This window comes from Callithrix jacchus, chromosome 1 (assembly GCF_049354715.1).
Source record: "Callithrix jacchus isolate 240 chromosome 1, calJac240_pri, whole genome shotgun sequence".
NCBI classification, from domain to species: domain Eukaryota; kingdom Metazoa; phylum Chordata; class Mammalia; order Primates; family Cebidae; genus Callithrix; species Callithrix jacchus.
Genome location: NC_133502.1, coordinates 145,762,113 through 145,784,468, shown reverse-complemented (window position 1 = coordinate 145,784,468; position 22,356 = coordinate 145,762,113). Strand labels below are relative to the sequence as shown.

Sequence of the window (22,356 nt, the reverse complement as noted above, 5' to 3'; positions counted from 1 at the left end):
CTGAGGCAGGAAGACTGCTTGAGCCCACAAGTTCAAGGTTATAATGAGCTATGCTCATGCCACTTGCATTACAGCCTGGGTGACAGAGCAAGACCCTGTCTCAAAAACAAAGCAAACAAACAAACAAAAAAACCAAAAAAACTGCAGATAAAGTGATTACTGTACCTGTCTACACAGGTGGTATTCATTGTGTCCAAACGCATGTATAACATTTCCGTTGCCTGTGCAAGCTGTGAATTTAGGATAAGGAAAACTGTTCTCTACCTCTATCCCAAATAAGTTGTAACAGACAAAAATAGAAACAAAACATTTCCTTTAAGTCTTTATAATGATTAATGTTAAACATCTTTTCACAATTGATCTTGTTTTTTTACAGCTTTGAAATATCAGTGATGTATAATGAATTTGACCTGCATACACTAGTGAAATCAAGATAATATTTTCATCACCTCCCAAATTTCCCCATGCTCCTCCAAATGCACAGGCATACACTGTTTTATTGTGCTTAGCAGAAATTGCATTTTTTTTTTTTTTTAAACAAACTGAAAGTCTGTGGTAACCCTGCACAAGCAAGTCTACTGGCACCATTATCCCAATGGCATATGCTCACTGCATGTCTCTGTGTCACATACTGGTAATTCTTACAATGATGCAAGCTTTTCCATTGTTAATTGCTGCAATCTCATAATAAAACTTTAAAAAATAAGAAGCTGCTTTCTATGGATGAGCAAAGAAAGTAGTTTCTTGAGATGAATCAACTCCTTGTGAACATTGCTGAATGACAACAAAAGATTTAGACTATCATAGAAACTTAGCTAATAAAGCAGTGGCAGGGTTTGAGAAGATTAATTCCTTCCAAGTTAGAGTGTGGGTAAAATGCTGTCTCAAACAGCAATACATGCTTCAGAGAAATCTTTTGTGAAAGGAAAAGTCAATCTATGCAGCAAATTTCATTGCGATTTTTGAACTTCCTGACCCAAATAGTGAAGTATGTATCTATAGATACATATGTATTTACAGACATACAAGTACATACATGTAATACACACAACACACTTCAAAAGCTACTTTTTTTTACCTGCAAAATTTAAACCCATAAGCAGAAATATTTAATAATCTTTCAAGACCAGGCCAAAGAGATTAAGTTTAAAAACAAAGGGAAGGATACAACTTGGGGTAGAGAGCCAGGCTGAAGCTTGCACAGTTCAATGAGAAGTGTTGTGTACATCACATCAATGTGAGGGGGTGCTGGAAGTTGAAAGAGCTCTGCAAATATCACCTACAAAATAATCATGAGTCATAATTCAATTCAACTGTTACCTCTGCACTTCTATTAGAAAGACTTTAACATTCTAAATCTGAGCTCTAACTCCATGACATTTTTAATGAAAATGGAATTACTTTTTAATATTTAAAATTATGCTCTTTCAAACACAAAAATCTAAAACGGAAACTGTAATGAAAACTTCTACTCTCTACAATTTGATCAAATAAAAACATATGACACTAATGTTTATTTGATCTATACTCCTCCCAGAAAACTATGCAATTAAATTCCAACTCTGAAAGTTATCACAGTTGAGACAAGGAAATACAGCTTTTTGAGGGGCTCAAAAGTTCCATGACAGTTTCGTTCCTGTAAGTAATAAGAACTCTTCAGCCAGGTGTAGTGGCTCACGCCTGTAATCCCAGCACTTTGGGAGGCCAAGGCAGGCAGATTACTTAAGGTCAGGAGTTCAAGACAAGTTGGAAAGCATGATGAAACCCTGTCTCTACAAAAAATACAAAAATTAGCCATGTGTGGTGGTGGGCTCCTATAGTTCCTGCAACTTGGGAGGCTGAGGCAGGAGAATTGCTTGAACCCAGGAGGCAGAGGTTGCAATAAGCTGAGATCGTGCTACTGCACTTCAGCCTGGGTGACAGAGCGAGACCCTATCTCAAAAAAAAAAAAAAAAAATCCTGTTAGATTCTGGGGACAGGAAACAAGATAATCAAGTCATTCCACACTGTTATTTGAAATAGATCCTCAGATCTTTCTGGCAATCCAAGACTTCCTTGCTATGCCTCTTATTCAGAAGCTTCCTTCCCACCCTCTCTGTATAATTGGTGGACCATCTGCCTAGAATTCTAAAGTCCTAGTCTGCATCCTTTACTCTTACCCATCTCTCACACTTCTACACTTGGGTCTAATGAATGTCTATAAATTTTGCAGATTTAAAAATGACATTTTGCATTTCAGGCATGTCACTGAAATGAGCCAAGTTCATAGCATTAAGTATACACAAGTTTTGTAAAGAAGGGAAATACACAGTACTTTTTTAAAAAAGCACAAAAGTGCATTATTAATAAAATATGTATCTTAATATATCCTATCAGGCCCAGTTAGCTCAGTCAGTAGAGGATGAGACTCTTAATACATCCTATCTATGCTCTCTCTTTCATGAATGCTAATTTATTTATTTTGAGACGGAGTCTCACTCTGTCACCCAAGATGGAGTACAGAGATACGATTTCAGCTCACTGCAGCCTTGACCTCCTGGGCTCAAGTGATCCTCCCACCTCAACCTCCCAAGTTGCTGGGACTACAAATGCACACTACCACGCCTGGCCTTTTTTTTTTTTTTTTTTTTGTATTTTTAGTGGAGACAGGGTCTCGTCATGTTGCCCAGGCTGGTCTTGAACTCTTGAGCTCAAATTATCAGCCCGCTTCAGCTTCCCAAATTGCTAGGATTATAGGCATGAGCCACCGTGCCTGGCCCATGAATACTTTAATATATATATATTTTAAAAATGCAGTGGGCCGGGCGTTGTGGCTCACACCTGTAATACCAGCACTTTGGGAGGCCGGGGCGGGCGGATCACGAGGTCAAGAGACCAGCCTGGCCAATATGGTGAAACCCTGTCTCTACTAAAAATACAAAACTTAGCCAGGCGTGGTGATACACACCTGTAGCCCCAGCTGCTTGGGAAGCTCAGGCAGAAGAATTGCTTGAACCTAGGAGGCGGAGGTTGCAGTGAGCTGAGACCATGCCACTGTACTCTAGCCTGGGCAACAGAGCAAGACTTCGTCTCAAAAAATAAATAAATAAATCAACCAAAAACCAAAAAAAGAAATAATGCAGTTAACAGTTTGACTCATGTCAAGTGAACACTTTCTTTTTTAAATATACATCTCTATAAAGTATTCAACTGTATATTAACATCAACTTTTGTATGCGTTAATATGAAGTCAAAAGTGTTGCTACTCTATTTCTAAACTGCTTGGCTCTTTAGATTTCTAAGAATAAATAATGATTCATCTCTACTTTGTGTTACAGGAAATAATATACTAACCAACTGCATGCTAGTAATAAGAGGCCAAACACAATTAAAGATATGTGTCTAAAATGATAAAGTATTTAAGCCACTTATATGTCTGTTAAGTGGACAACGTATTGACAGAGCTAGAGGTAACTTACAGTATCCACAACAACTATCTATGAATGAGGACATACTATATAATAATTTATATGCAACTCAAAATTCCATTTGGCTATTGGTTTCAACCTTTTTTCTCTTTACTAACATGGCTAAACAGCACCAAAACTGACAGCAATTTCCTCACTCCTCTGTTAATTTTCAATGTCTGACAAGTAGCAAAAAATAAATAAGCCAAGAGTAGATTATACTTTAAAGTCAACAGAGAGATTCCAAAACTGAGAAACAAGCTCCACATGGAATGCATACCTCAACTATGTGGTAGTTCAAGGGGATCTTGTTCTTCCCTGGATAGCTCACTAACTGTGCAGCACTATAAAAAGTGTAATTTAAGTTTAATAAGTATACAAAGGCACATGAAAAGTCAAATAAGCAGTTTCAAAAGCAATGTGTTTAGATATAAGCAAAGAAAAATCTTTTTTGAAATGTCCTAGATTTCAGTTACTTCATTTAACTATGGCATAAATTATTTTATCTATCACAGAAAAATATTTAATGCATCCAAAATTTCTTGAAAGATCTATGGAAGCACATTCAAATGTACTAACTTAAACAAGTTTTAGGCCAGGTGCAGTGGCTCACGCTTGTAATCCCAGCACTTTGGTAGGCCGAGGCAGGGGGAATCATCTGAGGTACAGAGTTCGAGATCAGCCTGACCAACATGGAGAAACCCCGTCTCTACTAAAAATACAAAATTAGCCAGGCATGGTGGCATATGCCTGTAATCCCAGCTACTCGGGAGACTGAGGCAGAAGAATCACTTAAACCTGGAAGGTGGAGGTTGCAGTGAGCCAAGATTGCGCCACTGCACTCCAACCTGGGCAACAAGAGTAAAACTCCATTTCACGGAAAAAAAGAAGTTTTAATAGGGTAGATCACTGTCAAAATACTGTAATTTTTCTACCTTAAAATCTAAACCAAACTTTCCAAAGTTTAAGAAAATTTTATTTAAAAAAACACTCCAAAGCTTGGATGTCTAAATGCTAGAAAACAGAGCAAAACCATTGGTATCCAAACCGCAAATAACTTGCCATTCAAGCTCTCCATAGCATATAAATATCCACAGCAAAAAACTGACATTATATGCTTATTACTATAAAGCACCTTAAAAAGTACTACATGAAGGTGAAGAGCCTCAAAGTAAATCAAGTGTTTTTAGAAATTGGTCTTAGCAAGACAGGGAGTTAGGAGAATAAGATTTTCTAACACTCTGAACATACGCTTTGCTCTTACTGAATCACCAAAATTGCTGCTTTTTCTCCATTCTAAAAGCACCATGAAAAGAATCTTACCAAGTCTTCCTTTCCTTCCAGTGGGACTTAATGATGCAGTGAAGATTCTCTTCTATTACAAATCTTTCCACTGAATGACTCCCTGGCATAACAGGACCCTGGAAAATAACCAAACGTGTACACACACAGGGCTAGGAAACAGATTTCTTTCATTTATTCAACAAATATTTGAGAGACTATTTTATTCCAGGCACTATACTGGGTGGTGAGGATTAAAGCTCTATATTTTAGTGAATTCCACTGTCATGTTTACTTATACCCCAGAGTATCAGCTGTAGTGTTTCTTCTACTACATCTGATACCTACCATACAACCATTGCCCACTTTACACACCAATTCTTATATGAAACAAACTAAATAATTTTGGGTATTACAAGCCTTACAGTTTTTTTAAACCAAGTAGATTATTTCCATTAATATGGAGAGAGAGAAAATCCTATTCAAACACCATGTAGCCATTAAAAAGTCACACATGAATGGAAAGATGCCCACAATATACTAAGTTTAAAACATATTATCTACATGGCATTATTTTATTCTTAAGTATATTCATAGCAAACAGGTTCAAAGAACAAAAAACAGACCTTTAATGGTGACTTTCAGATGATTTTAATCTTCTTTACAATTTCTATTTTTTTTTTAATAAACAACTTTTAAAAGGCCAGAACCACCAAATCCTCTTTGTTTTGAGAGTAATAAGTATTTTATATATTTACACTCTTCCAGCAAGGGATGGATATGCACCTTATAGAGGTGATACCAATTAAATATAGATACAGGAGAAACAAATTTTGAGGTCCCATTCTAGTTTCCCTTGCATGAAAAAAATAATCACAAACATTAGCAGTCATAAATGTAAACCATATTTTCAGTTAGATATACCTAACTAGATCATTACATAATTTTGACTTAAGTAATTGGTTACATATGGAACATAGCAAAGAGGGCCAGCAAGCTGCTAATTTTGTATATGTAACTGATTATCTGACAAATTTTTATTCTGAAATAGATTACCTATATACTAAATTCCTACTGGTCATATGCACTTTACCACAGGACAGAAAAGAGGAGATAGGAGAAACTCAAATTTGACTTTAGGTGGTTATATTCATTTTTATGGCAATGGTTTTCAACTGGGGGCAATTGTGACCCATGGGGACATTTTACACTCTCTGGAAATATTTTTGGTTGTCACATCTGAGGCAGGGAGAGTGCTACTGGCACCTAGAGGGTAGAGGTCAGGTACACTGCTGAGCATCTTACCATACACAAAATAGTACCCAAAATGAAAATTATAAATTTTCTTTATTGTACAATATACATTTGTAACAGTATAATGACTGTCAGCAACTTGACTTTGAAATAACATGCATATTAAAAATGATAAGGTCAGCTTAGACTAATCTTTGGAATTTTTTTTTTTTTTTTTGAGACGGAGTTTCGCTCTTGTTACCCAGGCTGGAGTGCAATGGCGCGATCTCAGCTCACCGCAACCTCTGCCTCCTGGGTTCAGGCAATTCTCCTGCCTCAGCCTCCTGAGTAGCTGGGATTACAGGCACGCGCCACCATGCCCAGCTAATTTTTTGTATTTTTGGTAAAGACGGGGTTTCACCATGTTGACCAGGACAGTCTTGATCTCTTGACCTCATGATCCACCCGCCTCGGCCTCCCAAAGTGCTCGAATTACAGGCTTGAGCCACCGCGCCCGGCCAATCTTTGGAATTTTTTAGTTAAAAACACTTTTAACATTTGTTTGTAAATAACCATACAACATGAATAATCACAAGACAAGCTGTGTTGCCTAGAGAGAGATGGAGAATATCTAAAACTAGGTACTTTTCTTGAGAAATAACCTTATTAAGGATAATTATGGCCAGGTGCGGTGGCTCATGCCTGTAATCCCAGCACTTTGGGAAAACTTGGCGGGCAGGTTGCTTGAGCCCAAGAGTTCGAGGGCAACATGGCGAAACTCCAACTCTACAAAAAATTAGCCAGGTGAGGTGATGTATGCCTGTGGTCCTGGCTACTCAGGAGGCTGAAGTGGGAGGATCACTTGGGCACAGAAGGTGGAAGTTGCAGTGAGCTTAGATCTCACTTCTGCCTTTCAGCCTAGGTGACAGAATGAGACTCCATTTCAAAAAAAAAAGAAAGAAAAATTAATAGAATGACTGATCATTCATCATGTGTCAGACACTGTTTTTGTTCTATGCATTTTATATATGTTAATAATTTAATTCTCATAACATGAGATATATACTACTATTATGAGATATATACTATTATTATTACCTTCAAGAAACAAAAGCACAGAGAGGCAAACCATTACCAAATTCACACAGCTAGTATTTGGCTAAACCAAGTTCAAAACACAAACAATGTAGCTCTCAAAACCTACATTCTTAGCCTGCAAACTGTGCTTATCTCTCTAATCTATTTACACATGCCAAATATAATTTCTTGTATAATGAGGTGATATCATTCACTGAATTAAAAAGTTAGCTTCATTGCTATTGACTTTCTTAGATAAAAAAACAACTCAAAATTAAAACACACCACAGGCATAATTTGAGCAGGATTAAACCACAAGCACAATGCAACACAGGTCGTATCTAGGACTTTTAGTTGGTCACCCACCTCAGGATCATCTGTGTAATCAAACATTCTGAAGATGACCCTTGGCATTGGATACACTGAATCTTCAGTGTGAGGAGGTGGTGTAAAAGGAGGCAGATTATGCTGCAGTGCTTCACACAGGATGCTGTCAAAGGCAAGATAAGGTCTTAGGATGTGCCGTTCCTGCCAGCGATCCTTTTTCAATTTCTGAATCTGGGCCCACAGGCAATCTAAATACTAAAGACAGATTAATTTTTAATCATTAATATAATTAATATTTTGACTAGACAAAATAAAAAAAATCACTACCCTTTAAAATACAGGCTACAAAAGTAGACTAACTTGTAAAATGGTACCAAAAAAGGTGCTAAGTGTTTGTTTTTATTTTAATTACTTATTTTATAGTCTGTTTAGAATTGTCTGTTTTCATATTTTTCAAATTGAGCATTTAAATAAATATATCTAAACTCTGTAGTAGCTGGAATCCCACAGAACAAGGGAATATTTCAATTACATTCTATCATTTATTAAAAATCTACTCTATACCTAGAGCTATGAGAAGGAACTGACATGAAATGTGGGAACACAGCCAAGGGGTAAAATGGAATGGTCTGAGTATCTTACAGAGGTGGACTCTATTCAAGAGTTGTGTTTGTATCACAAGAAACTGAAATTAATTTACCTCTTCTTGTGGATGTGGTTTATCAGCAGTCCATACCTGTAACATGGGTACATGAGTCTTTTGGCGTCTTCTAAAGATAAAAGTAAAAATCTATATTTAGGCTTTTAAAAATATGAGATGCTCAGTCACCTTCATAGTTATTAAAATGAAAATTAAAGCAATAAAATAACATTTTGCCTACTGTAGTGGCAGATGTCAACTGTTTTGATAAGGTACTGTGTGTCATCAAGATGCAGGTAAAGATTCAGTCTCAAACATTGTTGACAAAGAGGTTAATTGGTATAATCTCTTTGAGAGAGTACAATCTCTTTGGAAGGTAATTTGACTAAATCTATCAAAATTAAAATTGTTTAGAACCTTCAATCCAGCAATGCCATCTCTAAAAATTTATATCCCCTATAAATGTATTTGCACATGTACACAAAGACATATACACAAAGATATTCACTGAAACATTGTTTATGGTAGAAAAAGATTGAAAATAACCTAAATGTCCACCAACAGGAGAGTAAAGAAATCATGGTACATTAGCCAAGTGTGGTGGTTCATATCTGTAATCCCAGTACTTTGGGAGGCGGAGGCGGGAGGATCAGCTGAGGTTGGAAGTTCCAGACCAGTGTGACCAACATGGAGAAATCTTGTCTCTACTAAAAATATGAAAAAGATTAGCTGGGTGTGGTGGTGCATGCCTGTAATCCCAGCTACTTGAGAGGCTGAGGCAGAAGAATCTCTTGAACCTGGGAGGTAGAGATTGCAGTAAGTCAGGATCACACCATTGCACTCCAGCCTGGGTAACAAGAGTGAAACTCCATCTCAAAAAAAAAAAATAATAATAATTATAATAATAATAATGGTACATTAAAAAGTGAAATACCCTGCAACTGTTAAAAAAGAATGAAGTAGAGCTCTGTATTTTTATGCAACAAATCCAAGTTATAGTAAGAAAGAAAAAGCAAGTGAAGAACCGTATATATACTGGACTACCCATTGTACAAAAGAAGGATATGTATACACACACAAAAGATTCTTATTTTTAAACTTCTTTTAACTTTACTTATAACCAACTAAGTAGCTATTAACAGTTATCCAAAAAGGTACTCAAAAAAGAGAAAATGAAGGCTGGGTATGGTGGCTCATGCCTGTAATCCCAGCACTTTAGGAGGCCAAGGTGGGCAGATCATGAAGTCAAAAGATCGAGACCATCCTGGCCAACATGGTGAAACCCTGTTTCTACTAAATATACAAAAATAAGCTGGGTATGGTGGCGCATGCCTGTAGTCCCAGCTACTCGGGAGGCTGAGACAGGAGAATTGCTTGAACCTGGGAGGTGGAGGTTGCAGTGAGCCAAGATCATGCCACTGCATTCCAGCCTGATGACAGAGCAAGACTCCATTTCAAGAAAAAAAAAAAGAGAAAATAAAACTTAACAACAAAATCCATCTGTAAAAACTTAAGGGCCACAAGACCATTACCATGTTGCTGGATAATTAAGCATAAATTTACTAAAAAGGCCTATTATTATTACTGTACCCAACAATATAAACCAAGCTTTTACATTCGCTTGGGAGAGATGGGTAATGAGAAGACAAGTGACTATTTGAATTGAAATGTGCCATATTACTTAAGAAGTACTGTCTGGATTAAGGACCATTGTCTTAAGAGTTTGGTTTATCATTAATTTACATGAAATATATTGTATGTGCTAGGACAGTGGTTCTCTACTTGTGAAATGTATTAATAATACAGATGTCCAAACCTCTCCCTCAAACTGTGTAATTTATTAGGTCTGGGGGTTGGAGTCTGAGAACTTTAAGTACCACAGGTAGTTCATATCCACATTAATATCTGAGGAACTATTGTACTAGGGTGTTTTTTTATAAACATAAAGTAGCTTAAAAGAAGCTACATTACCAACTGTCCTTTGCACCGGCAAAACTAAGCAAATATATTTGACTACTTTGAGGTCTCAGTGAGCTAAAACAGTAGGATAACAGGATTGCCTAGAAAATACCTTCAGGAACTCTACAGCTTATTTTTAAGAAACTCAAATAACATCACTGATAAATAAAATATAAAACTTAATTAGATATCCTTCACCTAAGCAACAAAGAGTACTATGAGCTGTGCCCTTACTTAAGATAGCTTTCAGTGTTGGCAAAGATGCGGTCCATCTCTGCATCTTTCTTTTCGTACAACTCCTTTCCAACCCAGGGCAAAGATGACAGAAATGCATACACATACCAATCTCGCCGCACCTAAAGGATTTTTAAAAAGTTAAGTTTAAAATATGCTTTAATTATATTCATTCATATTTTATTTATTCTTGAAAGAAATCCTATGGAAACTGACAGGACTTAAGTAAGACATCTGTTTTATACAGAGCATTTCTAGATATATTAGTTCTAATCTTACTAGATAGCATCATTTAAATTAACATACAGAAATCATGAGAACCCACTGGTGTGCCAGTGGACTTAATTTTTAGATATTAAGAACTTAAAAGTGCGATAGTCTGCTGTTACCTTTTCTTTATTGCTAATGGGTTATCAGCGAAAAATTCCTGGTACTGTATGAAGTACCAGGATTCAGCAACCCCTCAAGATTCAGCATGAGGGGTTCTCTTACCTGAGGCACATCCTCTTCCTGAGTTACGCTTACAAAATTTTCAAACATAGCAACCATTGATGGGGCAGCAATGACGTGACAATTCACAAGATCAGATAAAAAACGAACCTGTTGGGGTAAACAATTTCTGCTATTAAATTCAACTATTGGTCTGAAAAACTACAGCCCAAGGGCTGGATCTAGCCTACTACCTGTTTTTTGCATACGTGGGAACTAAGAATGGTTTCTGCATTCTTAAATGCTTGAAAAAAAAAAAAATCAAGAATATAACACATACAAATTACATGAAATTCAAGTGTCCAGAAGTAAACTTTTATTGGAACAGCCATGCTCATTCACTTACATATTGTCTCTGGTTGCTTTTGTGCTACCATGGCAGAATTTAGAGGTTGTAACAAAGACTGTATTAAAGGACAGCAATCTGTGAGTTCATAGGTTTCTATGCTATTCTAGATTCTTAATGTAGAATAATGTACTTTCCACTAAGGATAAAAAAAATTCTAATGTACAATATTTTACAGTAAAATATTCTAGCTATTTCAACCTATAATCTCCTTTTCTGTTTGGCTGTGAATTACAGACATGGAAATTACAGAAGAGATATACATTGGGTATGCTTAGTGTGCTATTGTTAAACACTACTAAAAGTCACTGTCAGGACCCATTCTAGTGGAATAAGCAAAATCTCAATACAAAGGGATGACTCCTGCACTAAAAGGCAAATTAAAACTTTTCTAGGACCAATGACAAAGGGAGTTGGAGAAAACATCATAAAGGAGGTAACAATTAGGCTAGGTCATACAGGACCACCAAAGGTCTCAAGCAGTGAGCAAGGAGGGCAGTGTAGGCATAGAGGTTCAAAAACAAGGTGCATACACATGGCAATGTGTATGCAAGTTACTTTGATATTGCTGGAGAGTGTACAGAAGACAAGAATAGAGAAACAGACTGGGGAAACCCTAAACGATCAGGCTAAAGAGTCTGGACTTTAATCCTATAGCCTGATGGGTATCCAAACTTTGTCAGTAAAAAAAGAATGTGATCACTTATCTTCAACACATATTTATTTATGATATACACTGGATCACCATTAATCTATGTCTTAAGTATTAGTAAGGCTTAATTCCATTTCCACTAAGGATAAATAAGAGTTCTTAGTATTTACTTCCTGAAACCCAAGGAATCATCTTGTGTACCAGGCTTTTAAGACCACTCATTGTAGACAATGAAAAAAAACTAAGGTTTTTTAAACCACTAACCAACATGTGCAGAGCCTAGTTATAGAACGACCAGTCTGGTGCCACTGTAGAACACAAAGTGAAAAGCAGAGAATCTAGATGCAAAAAGATCAGTTAAGAGGCTATTAAGAACATATGGACCAAGGCACAAACTAAGCTAGAGGCTCTGGAGACCAAGAAAGGACAGACTTGAGAGAAATTCGGGAGACAGAATTGATGGGGACTGGGTACAAGAGGGCAAAGGGAAGACAAAAATTAACGCTCAGCTTTCTAGATAGGTTATTCAGTACGCAGTCGCCACTGTATGAGCTGGGGAGAGGACAGAAAAAAGGAAGTATGAATGATGCATTAATTTAGGCACTTCCTGGTAAGGTATCTGAAGGCTATGCAGTTAGCATCTGGAATACTGGACTGGAGCTCAGGAGAAAGGTTGAAGGTGGGGGTACTGTTACAGATTTGGGGGTATCAAATGCTTCAGGAGAGCGTTTTAAATTATTTGGTTGTTGCTCACCTTTTCCCTCCATCCCAAGAGTAAGTCATAACATACCAACAAATTAACTTACCAAATATACGGCTTCATTATAATTGTTTGCTTTCAATGATTCTTTAAGTTGACGAATCATGGCTTCTACAAATTCTCCACCAAAGTTGTAATTCCTGGCATTCAGTAGTCCAACTAATGTTGTATAAATTGTCAACTTCTCAGGTAACAGACGTGCACTGATTTGAGAACCCAGTATAACAAAAAAAACCCCAAAACAAGGGCGTTATGTTAAGTTGCTGAATTTTACGTGAATCTTTTTATCATTCCACTAACTTGGAACAGGATTACTTTTAGCTATGTCTTTAAAACTGCTTCAGAAAAAGCATGTCATTCAGAAATGTTACAGATGTAGCATTTCTGTAGCAATTCTGTAACTAATGAATTAAAATGAAAAATTACATTTTAATTCATTAATCTAAAGAGTTAAGAAAGTAAATAATTTAATTGTGAAGTTATCATACTGAAATAAATAAAACTAATGCTACACTAGTTTTTCTTCAAGTGTGTTTAGTGGAACCGAAGAGGATTTCCACAGAATATGGTTTCCATGGTAAAATCTCTCAGAAATCCTGGGTGAAACAAGCCTCTTTAATGCAGAATCATTAACGGGGGTGTGGGGAGGGAGGTACAGCATCCAGTTTCTAAACTTAGCTAACCAAATGTCATGGAACCAGAATTCTACTTTGAGAAACACTATTCCAGTTGCTTACAAAAGATGCACAATTAAAACCAGTTTCAACTAAGTTCCTACCAGTTTAATGACTGAATTTTTAAAAACGTACTCTGAAATAGTTAAGATTTGTCTACATCTCAGTTGCTTACTCCAAGTGTGTTGATTTCATTAAAGTTGTTTGAAAAGTATGGGAAAGGATTACAATAACAACCCTTCAAAAAAAGCAGTTTTTTCTAGTTTAGGCAGGCTTTAGAATTAGCTCTAAAAAAAAAGCAAGTAAGGAATCATGATCATTCAGTGGGGAAGCGATTCTCTGGCTTCTTGTTTTCCTCAAGTACCTAGTAGAACATGAGGGACAATTTAGGTCTTCAAAACAATACCTGTGATGATGGTAACTGTGCTTCCTGAAACTCTCTCAAAACCAAAAATTAAAAAAGAACACTATGAAGCAATACAAGTTCAGCCTTAAACAAGGCTTCCAACAGAGTTTAAGCATAAATACAACTCCATTTTAAAAAAGGATTTCAGAAGATTTCCTTAGTAGTTTCTTAAGGTTACCTTCACTTGATCTAAACTAAAAGACTAAGAAGTGATAAACATCACTTTCATCATTTAAAAACACCTCATACAATTTCATGAAACTACAAAGACTCCCATTTATCCAGAGGATATGCCTATTAACAGTGGCTTCAAAACCATCTTCAGTTTTCCAAGAAGGGCTACTACTTGAGTTACCAATTCCCAAATCTGGTACTATGAATTTTAAAACCTAAGTAAAACTCTATTTTATACATTTAAATGTACATGCTTACAAAATGTATGTATCTGAATGAGAGAGTATCTATTCTCTCTGTAAAGTCAACTAAGGCTGTTGCGGTGGCTCACGCCTGTAATCCCAGCACTCCGGGGGGCTGAGGCAGGTGGATCATGAGGTCAGGAGTTTGAGACCAGCTTGGCCAATATGGTGAAACTCTGTCTCTACTAAAAATACAAAAATTAGCCAGGCGTGGTGGCACGTGCCTGCAATCCCAGCTACTCAGGAGGCTGAGGCAGGACAATCGCTTGAATCCGGGAGGTGGAGGTTGCAGTGAGCTGAGACTGCACCACTGCACTCCAGCCTGGTGACAGACGCTCTGTCTCCCCCCACAAAAAAAAAGTCAACTAAAGTGATTCTAAGGTTCTAAGAAACAATACATAAGGAAAACACTCAATTTTAGTTTTATCCCTAAGAAAAAGAGTTCACTATAGGGCCAAAGGTTGGCTCATTTGTATAAATTTCCCCATAGAAGGAAAGCCAAGGACATACAGAACATAAACATATATTTTGAACATTTCCCAAAGCATTTAAGAGTAGATAATACATTATCACCTGGATTCATAAATCTTTTGCATACATACACTGTACAAAGAAGCCTTAAGATCTTGCTCTTGTAGTTAGGAAGATCAGCTTCCAAAACCCCAGCCAAGCCTTCTAGGTTGCTCTCCAAAGAGCAGGCACTCTGTAGACGACATCACATTAAATATCTGTCAAGTACTCAGCAATATACATTTATTTTTGAAACCGTATTTAAATGCAAATATATATATTTTTAAAATCTATCATTGCAAAATAATTACCAATCTGTCCTTTTAATTGCTATTTTAGTGAACTAAAATAAAATTTTCTATATGATCATTAAAAAAGCATACAGAGCTATAACGGGTTTAGTATAAATCAATTAAAATACTTATTGCTCTTTAGAAATTCATGAAAAGTTGATGAGTGAAATTTAAAAACAAAGCAGTCTATGACAGAATAAGTATTAGAACTGGGAGGACGCCATGGGCTCCATTTTACCTCTTTTACTAATTTACTCTCTTACTCTGGGCAAATTACCTCAAGTATTCAAGGGCTCATTTAGTTCATGTATAAATTAAGCGGTCTATATCCTAGGTCCCTTCTAACGCTCATCTTCTATGAAAATTATTAATTACTAAATTACTAAAAATGATCAATTATCTGCATCCCAGGGGCTTCAATATTCATTCACTTTGGGCTATAGATGCATGGTAATAACAGCTTTGCCAAAATGTACTTCAAGTTTTCAGCATCAAAAATTAAAGCACAGTCAACCACATTCTTTTTTTGTTTGTTTTTGTCTTCTACTTACTCATTTGATTTTTTTTTTGTCAACCGCATTCTTAACTCCATCACAGCCTATGCCTATTGTGTGACGTACCTTTTCTCCTACTTTGCATATTAAAGATTCCAAATGATCTTCAGTTTCATTTGCATCAGAGGTCTTTCTCCTTTTGTGAGGCTGCCCACCTATTTCAGCAACATAAAAAATTAACATTACATGATAAATCTGCTATCGCAAATTTTATTTAACCTTTTAAGGTTCTAATCTCTTTTCTACCAGGCCTTATTTTTTTTTACAGAGTAGAAGCTCTTTACAGACCCTCCATTTCTCAGACTAAGCTAGATTAACCAACAGCCTCCATTCCCAGAGCCACTACATACAATAACTCCAGGAGGGATTATTTACGTAAAATTTTGTGTGAATGGTGCCCATGGAGCTATGCAGTAAGCAGCCCCGTGCATTTCTGTGGACAGGCTGGGAAGCTGCCAACATGTTAAACACTAGGAGTTAGTACAACACTCATGTACTGCTACTCCCATTCTAACTTGAGTTGTTTACTGATCCTCAGTTGCTTGTTCCAGAACCTGCTAGTACCAGTAGTATTCATTAATATAATAATGTAATTATTATGTAAATGACAAAATAAGGGTGCAAAACCAAGTTGAATGCTTTGGAAAGACTTGATCAAGCAAAAAAAAAAAGCTGTTATAGCAGCTATAAAGAAGAAAGCTTCAAAAAATGGGAAAAAGGAGCATAAAACATTAGAATTTCTCACTTGCTTCACATGTTTCTAAGCTCTTATATCAAGTCTTCAATTAAGTTTGTTTTATGCATGTTTGCTTTATGTTCTTCAATAAAGTTTGTTTTATGTTCCATGCAGCATGAGGGTATAGTTTATCCTAAATAATGGGAATGACGGTATACATAAATTCAAAGAAACCTGGGCGCTTTATCAAATAATTGGTAGAAAAAAGTACATGTTTGACAATTCCTGCTTATCTAGCATTTATTAACTGAATTACTGATACTGATTTGTTTAAAAATCGTATCATTCAAATAATATTAATACACATTTTAAAAAACCTACCATTCTGCTGGGCACAGTGGCTCAAGCCTGTAATCCCAGCACTTTGGGAGGCTGAGGCGGGTGGATCACGAGGTCAAGAGATCAAGACCATCCTGGTCAACATGGTGAAACCCCGTCTCTACTAAAAATACAAAAAATTAGCTGGGCATGGTGGCATGTGCCTGTAATCCCAGGTACTCAGGAGGCTGAGGCAGGAGAATTGCCTGAACCCAGGAGGCGGAGGTTGCGGTGAGCCGAGATCGCGCCATTGCACTCCAGCCTGGGTAACAAGAGCGAAACTCCATCTCGAAGAAAAAAAAAAAAAAAAAAATCTACCATTCTAAAATTACCAAGCATCTGTACTTTTGATTGCTAAACAATTCAAGTTGAATGAAGCTGTGCTAAAAATTAACCTCAAACACCTATTGTTAAGACCCTTGCTCTATCTCTTATCATTTTGTTTAAATCCTTAACACGCTCACCTAAGTCCTTTTGTGGAATAACGTTAAGGCTTAAAAAATTTAAATGATAGTGTTAAATGTGAAACCTGATGCTGCTGCTAAACAATTTTGAGTAGTCTAATTCAACTTTCAACTTCCATTGATTCAATTATTTGGTCGGCATAGAGGCAAAAAAGCCAGAGTCTGTAACTGTGCTGGGAATCTGTATCAGTAATGAAAATCTGCAGTTGGATATAGGGTTACACAGTAGCAAGTTATGTAACTTCAATCTTCTTCAGAACTGAACAGCCAAAGGAATTAAATTATTTTTACAAAGTTCATAATCACTTACTTGCCTCTAGAACACGTGGCTTGAAATGTATGGTGCTTCTCATAAAACACAGCACCTAGCTGTTCTAAGCTTGGAATGTTAATCTATCCAATGACTGAAATGATCTTCAGATACCACATGAACTGAAGCTGAATAAAACAAATCTATTACTATCCACATAGACTCTGAGGGGGTTGTTATAAAGATTACAGGGTAAGGCACTCTGTGCTTCAACTTCCCAACCCATTAATTACCATTATAACCTGACTGAATGACCACTGACTATAATTTTGAAGGAATAATGCCATAAAAAGTATGATACGCATGCAGCGTGAGAGCTGAGATATATTTATTTCTGGAGATATCTGCCTGTGTAAAGTTGTAGACATGTGTGGCACAGAGGTTCAGGGACCTTGATTCTTAAGTATACATCAAATTTAAGTCATAGGACCCATCAAGGTTCGATCACCCAAAGTGCCAACTTTCACAAAAAGGTCTTTTATTTCCAGGATTCATTTATCGAAAACCCAATGCATAATTGACATAATATTTATACAAGTTGCCAGCCAGGACATTAAAATTGCCTTCTTCTAGAGCAGTAGCTCTCAACAGGGTGTAGATTTTGCCCTTAGTGGTCATCTGGCAATCCTTGGAGACATTTTTGGTAGTTACAACTAGGGGAAGCAGCTGGCATCTAGTGGGTAGGGGCCAGGGATGCTGCTAAATATCCCATGTTGCATAGGGCATCTCCCAAAACAAATAATCTAGCCAAGAATGTCAACAGTGTTGATGTTGAGAAACCACATTCCAGAAAGCAGAGTTCTTAAGAACCAAATTTCAGTGAGGTTGGGAGAACACAGATGCTAAAAAACTAGCTGAATGAAAAGTGACTTTTTTTGTTGTTGTTTTTTCAACCTTAAACACACTGTTCCCTTCTTTCCAGCTCATCTATTTTGTCAACCCTTTATTCCACCTCTACAGTCCTCCTAAGTTAACTTTCCAGCTGGCTTGTTCTAGTTTAGAATCATACCACAGCCTTTAAAGCAACCCTCCTAGGCCTTCTTAAAAGCTGGAAAAGGGGAAAATAATGCTGCGTGAAGAGAAGGTATGATTTCTGAGAAAAAAACTAGAAAATACATGTACACAGTCACATCTCTGAACTGCAAACCTCTCTTAATTTTGGCTATATTAAAGGACAAGATTTCTCTGGAGAATGGAAGGAGGCAGCAAGTATTAAGAGGTAAGACATGTTCCACTCTCACCTGATAGTTTAGAGAATATAAAGGGGGGAAAACTGAAGACACAATCTGAGCTTAGGAACAGAAACATGATATTGAACTCAGAAGAGAACCTGGGTAAGGGAACAAGGAAATGAAATAAAACAATATGAATACAATTTTGGGAATTAGCTCAATGTTTTCATGTACCCTGAAGAAAACATATCTATGGTAGTTCCCAAAGCAAGAACAGACTTTTTATTAAAATTTAACTATGTAAAAGTTTTAAAATGTAAATTAAAGATATACATTACCATTTCACTCTGGAAGATTTGGCTAGTATAGAGAAGCACATATAAAATCCATCTGAAAGGATCTTAATAAACCAAATAAATTTCCCCTATATAAGGCAATCCTAATTTTATAAGGGTACACTGTAGATGTTGAGACTTTTTTATAATATCTCTATAAGATGTGACCCTTGGCTATCTCTCTAACCTTATCTCCTACAACTTACCCTTCATTCACTATGCTCCAGCATCACTGGTCTCCTTGCTGTTCTGTGAACATGACAAGAACGCTATAGCTTTAAGGCTTTTGCACCAATGGTTCCCTTTGTTTGGATCACTGCTCTTGCCCATACAGCTATATATGGCTGCTACCTTACCTTCTGCAAGTCTTTGACCAAATGCCATTCACATTGAGGCCTTCTCTACCCAACCTACATAAAGCAATAACTTCTCCCTCACAGAAATCTCTACTCCCTTTACCTTATATTACTTTTCTCCATAGCATCTGTCACTATACACTGTACTTGACTGTCTTCTCTCTACTCTAGAGGGGAGGCTCTATCTTTATATTGTCCATTGCTGTATTGCAAGTAATTAGGACAGGGCTTGGCAGTTAAGCATTTGTTGAATAAATGATTTTATACATATACATATACATATACATATATTATACACACACACACACACACACACATATATATATACACACAACTTTCTGTATGCTTGACTCTCTAAAGTATGTTATATAAAGTATACATTGTATATAAATTTATATGTAATATATAAATATAAATATATTACATATTCTATTATAATATATTACATATATACTCTTTCTATATATAGAGTCAAGCATATGGAAAGTCAGGGCAGTGATAGACAGGAGCTGACAATTATCCAGAAATGCTCAGATGCATCTATTTAATTCTGACTATAATTCCTAGCCTATTATAAAATAGCCTTCTATAATACTTAAGCTTCTAAGATGTCTTATTTTTTAGAAAATAGATGTTTAACTATTTTCATTAGTTGGATTATTTGGAAGCTAAAAGGAAAGCATCCAAATTATCTGATTCAGATCACTGTGTAGGGTCAACTCCAGCTGACTGTTACCCAAATTGTGGCGATTTACAGAAATTTCAGATTTGCCGTATTATGAAGTATGAACTGTATCTGCCTCTCCCATACTAAAATACCCACCATATTAACCTTTGCTTAATGAATGCCTTCTTTTGCTTCTTTGTCTTACTTACTCTGAGGTTGTCCAGCAAGACACAAATGGACAGTGACTTGGCTGCCAGCTGGTGTTAAAGCCAACTCCAAGAAAGTTATGTCAGTCTCCCAATAACCAAAGCAAAAGTTATTTTTCTACATATTTGCATTCCAATTCTCTAGGATGCCCGAAAGTGACATTTTCTCTCTCCTTAGGGATTCCCGATAAGGGAGAAAAAGCATAAGAACAATAAAGAAAATGGAAAGGACAAAAGATTCAAGTTATCCAACCCCCAAGTAATGACTCGGGAAATATATTCGCTTTTGATTAATAACAAAGCAAATGAAAACTGTATTTTTGTCGGGCGCAGTAGCTCACATCTGTAATCCCAGCACTTTGGGAAGCCAAGGTGGGTGGATCGTCCTGAGCTCAGGAGTTGAAGACCAGCCTGGGCAACGTGGCAACACCCCATCTCTACGAAAAATACAAAAGTAAAAAAAAAACAAAAACCGGCCGGGCATGATGGCCTGCACCTGAGGTCCCAGCTACTCAGGAGGCTGAGGTGGGAGGATACTTAGGCCTGAGAGGCAGAGGTTACAGTGAGCCGAGATTGAGCCACTGCAATCCGGCCTGACAGTGACACTCTGTCTCACACACACAAATAAAGGGGAAATGTATTTTCTGTGCCTTGTACAGAGGTTACACAAGAAGCCTCTTGTGGTGGAAATCAAAGCACGCAGCCTAATTTATACCTGTGTAGCGAAGAGAGCCCTGGAATGGACTTGCTCTTCCTGGTGTCTTGGAACTGACAGCTGTCTCTCCGTGTTAGTTATACTCAGTCTCTATATCCTTAGGCGTCCGATGATAAGGCTGGACTAGAATAACCCTTCAAGCCATGCCTTTATAGAAATCTGGTGCTTCCCTATTAAAACTAAATGCATGAGATTCTGCTTCCACCTCAACTGCCGCAACACCCAAGCAGAGAGTAGAGAAAATTTAAAATGTCTGTTACGCTTTTTCCCCCTACAATGACAGCATATGCTAATGTTTACCACCTCTTAAGCATTGGCAAATGATAAATCATCATCGTGGGCCACTGCTGACGTCTCATTTAACCTTCACAAACCCCAGAAAATGTAAGTATCATTGCTTCTATATTACTAAAGTTTAAGGAGATTACATAACCTGGACAAGATCACAAAGCAAACGGTAACGTCTGGCTTTGAACCTAAACCCTCTGGTTCCAAAGTCTCACCTCTTAAACGTTACTATACACTCTCTTCAAAGATTAACACACAAAAATGTTAATAACATAATTACTCTAAGTTTCACTTTTTGTGTGTGTGGATTTGTATTTATGACCGATTGTAAGGCTTATGTGTAATGTAAGCATCTTTTGTTTAAACTAGAATTAGTCCGTTTTTATGAAGGCAACACCTTGACCTCCACGAGCACAATCATCCAAATGGAGATAGAAACCCCTAACTCTCTCAGAGGCCTGAGTTAGTTTTCTAGCACTCTTTCTCACACGAGGGAAATGTGCGTGCGGCCAGTTCAAAATCTGCCGTAACCTGTGTCTATTAGGGACCTCTTGGGCGTAATAAGACAATATTCCTTCTTCGCAGTTTGAAAGAAGGATAATCAACAGATGACCAGTACCGGAACAGAGTTCAGACTGCAATTCATGAGATCTCAGTCCTTTCCTTCAGTGAATTTTTTCGAGCCCTTTTCAGGTGCAGCTTTGAAGGTTAAAACGAGACACTGGGGTCAGTGGGTCCCTAAGAGGCACCAGTACAGACACAGGTGTGCTTCCCTGCTCCGTGGTGCTAAGGACCAAGCTCTGAAGCGTCCTTAGAGACCAAGGGTCTATCCGTGGGGTTCACCAGGCCTCCTTTCCCAGGATCGGCCCATGACTCAAGGAACTGGGGCGGGGGAGAAGTCGCTTTCCAGAAGCCTTCCGGCCACACCGGTACTGTATTCCACTCTTTCCCTCCGCGGCTCCCCGCACGCTCCCGGGAAAAAGCGGTTCCCTTCTCTTCCCTGGACACCCAAAGATTCCGAACCTCGGCTCCCAACCGGGAGCGGCCTCCGCGGCAGGGCCGCGGGCACTCACCGTCGTTCTCGTCGCTGTGCCGCCGCCGCGACATGCCGCCCTACGGTGCGCCGCGGAGCCGAGAGGCCAGGCGGTAAGCCCTGCAGGAACTGCCCGGCCGTTGGCCGGCGCGAGGGCAGCTGCGAAGCGCGCGGATGCGCCGGCACGCAGGCGCAGTCGCTCGCCACGGCTCCCGGAAGCGCAGAAGAGGCCGCTGGGTGAGCTCAGAGCCGAAAGAGCCGGCGTGCAGAAGCTCAGAGGGCTACGGGCGTCGGGCCCGCACGCAACCGCCCCCTTCGGGCTGCCTCCGCCTGCCGGCTGCTTCTTTCTCCCGCCTTCCGCTCTATGTCCTTCCGGGGCCACGCAGAAAGTGCCGCCGCTTCGACCAGTCAGAGCCCCCGGGCCAAGGTCGTCGTACGTCTGAAGGCAAGTGGTGCCGG

At 38.1% G+C, this 22,356-nt stretch overlaps 1 protein-coding gene across 4 annotated transcripts in view; it reads right to left on the bottom strand.

The window, feature by feature from the left end:
- Positions 1-22,249, bottom strand: part of NCBP1 (nuclear cap binding protein subunit 1) — a 39,326-nt gene extending 17,077 nt beyond the window's left edge. Inside the window, exons 1-12 of one of the 4 annotated variants that reach the window (XM_035252691.3) lie at positions 21,938-22,249; positions 15,364-15,452; positions 14,514-14,643; positions 12,491-12,647; positions 10,690-10,797; positions 10,198-10,319; positions 8,065-8,134; positions 7,404-7,619; positions 4,770-4,867; positions 3,727-3,790; positions 1,169-1,279; positions 166-230 (exon numbers count right to left, since the gene is read on the bottom strand). In XM_035252691.3, coding sequence (XP_035108582.1) covers positions 166-230; positions 1,169-1,279; positions 3,727-3,790; positions 4,770-4,867; positions 7,404-7,619; positions 8,065-8,134; positions 10,198-10,319; positions 10,690-10,797; positions 12,491-12,647; positions 14,514-14,536 — 1,034 coding nt within the window. In that variant the 5' untranslated portion in view covers positions 14,537-14,643; positions 15,364-15,452; positions 21,938-22,249. The remainder of the gene's footprint in view (positions 1-165; positions 231-1,168; positions 1,280-3,726; positions 3,791-4,769; positions 4,868-7,403; positions 7,620-8,064; positions 8,135-10,197; positions 10,320-10,689; positions 10,798-12,490; positions 12,648-14,513; positions 14,644-15,363; positions 15,453-21,937) is intronic. The other 3 variants (XM_002743113.6, XM_078372975.1, XM_054258046.2) reach the window with 3 other exon arrangements.
- Positions 22,250-22,356: the final 107 nt, after the last annotated feature.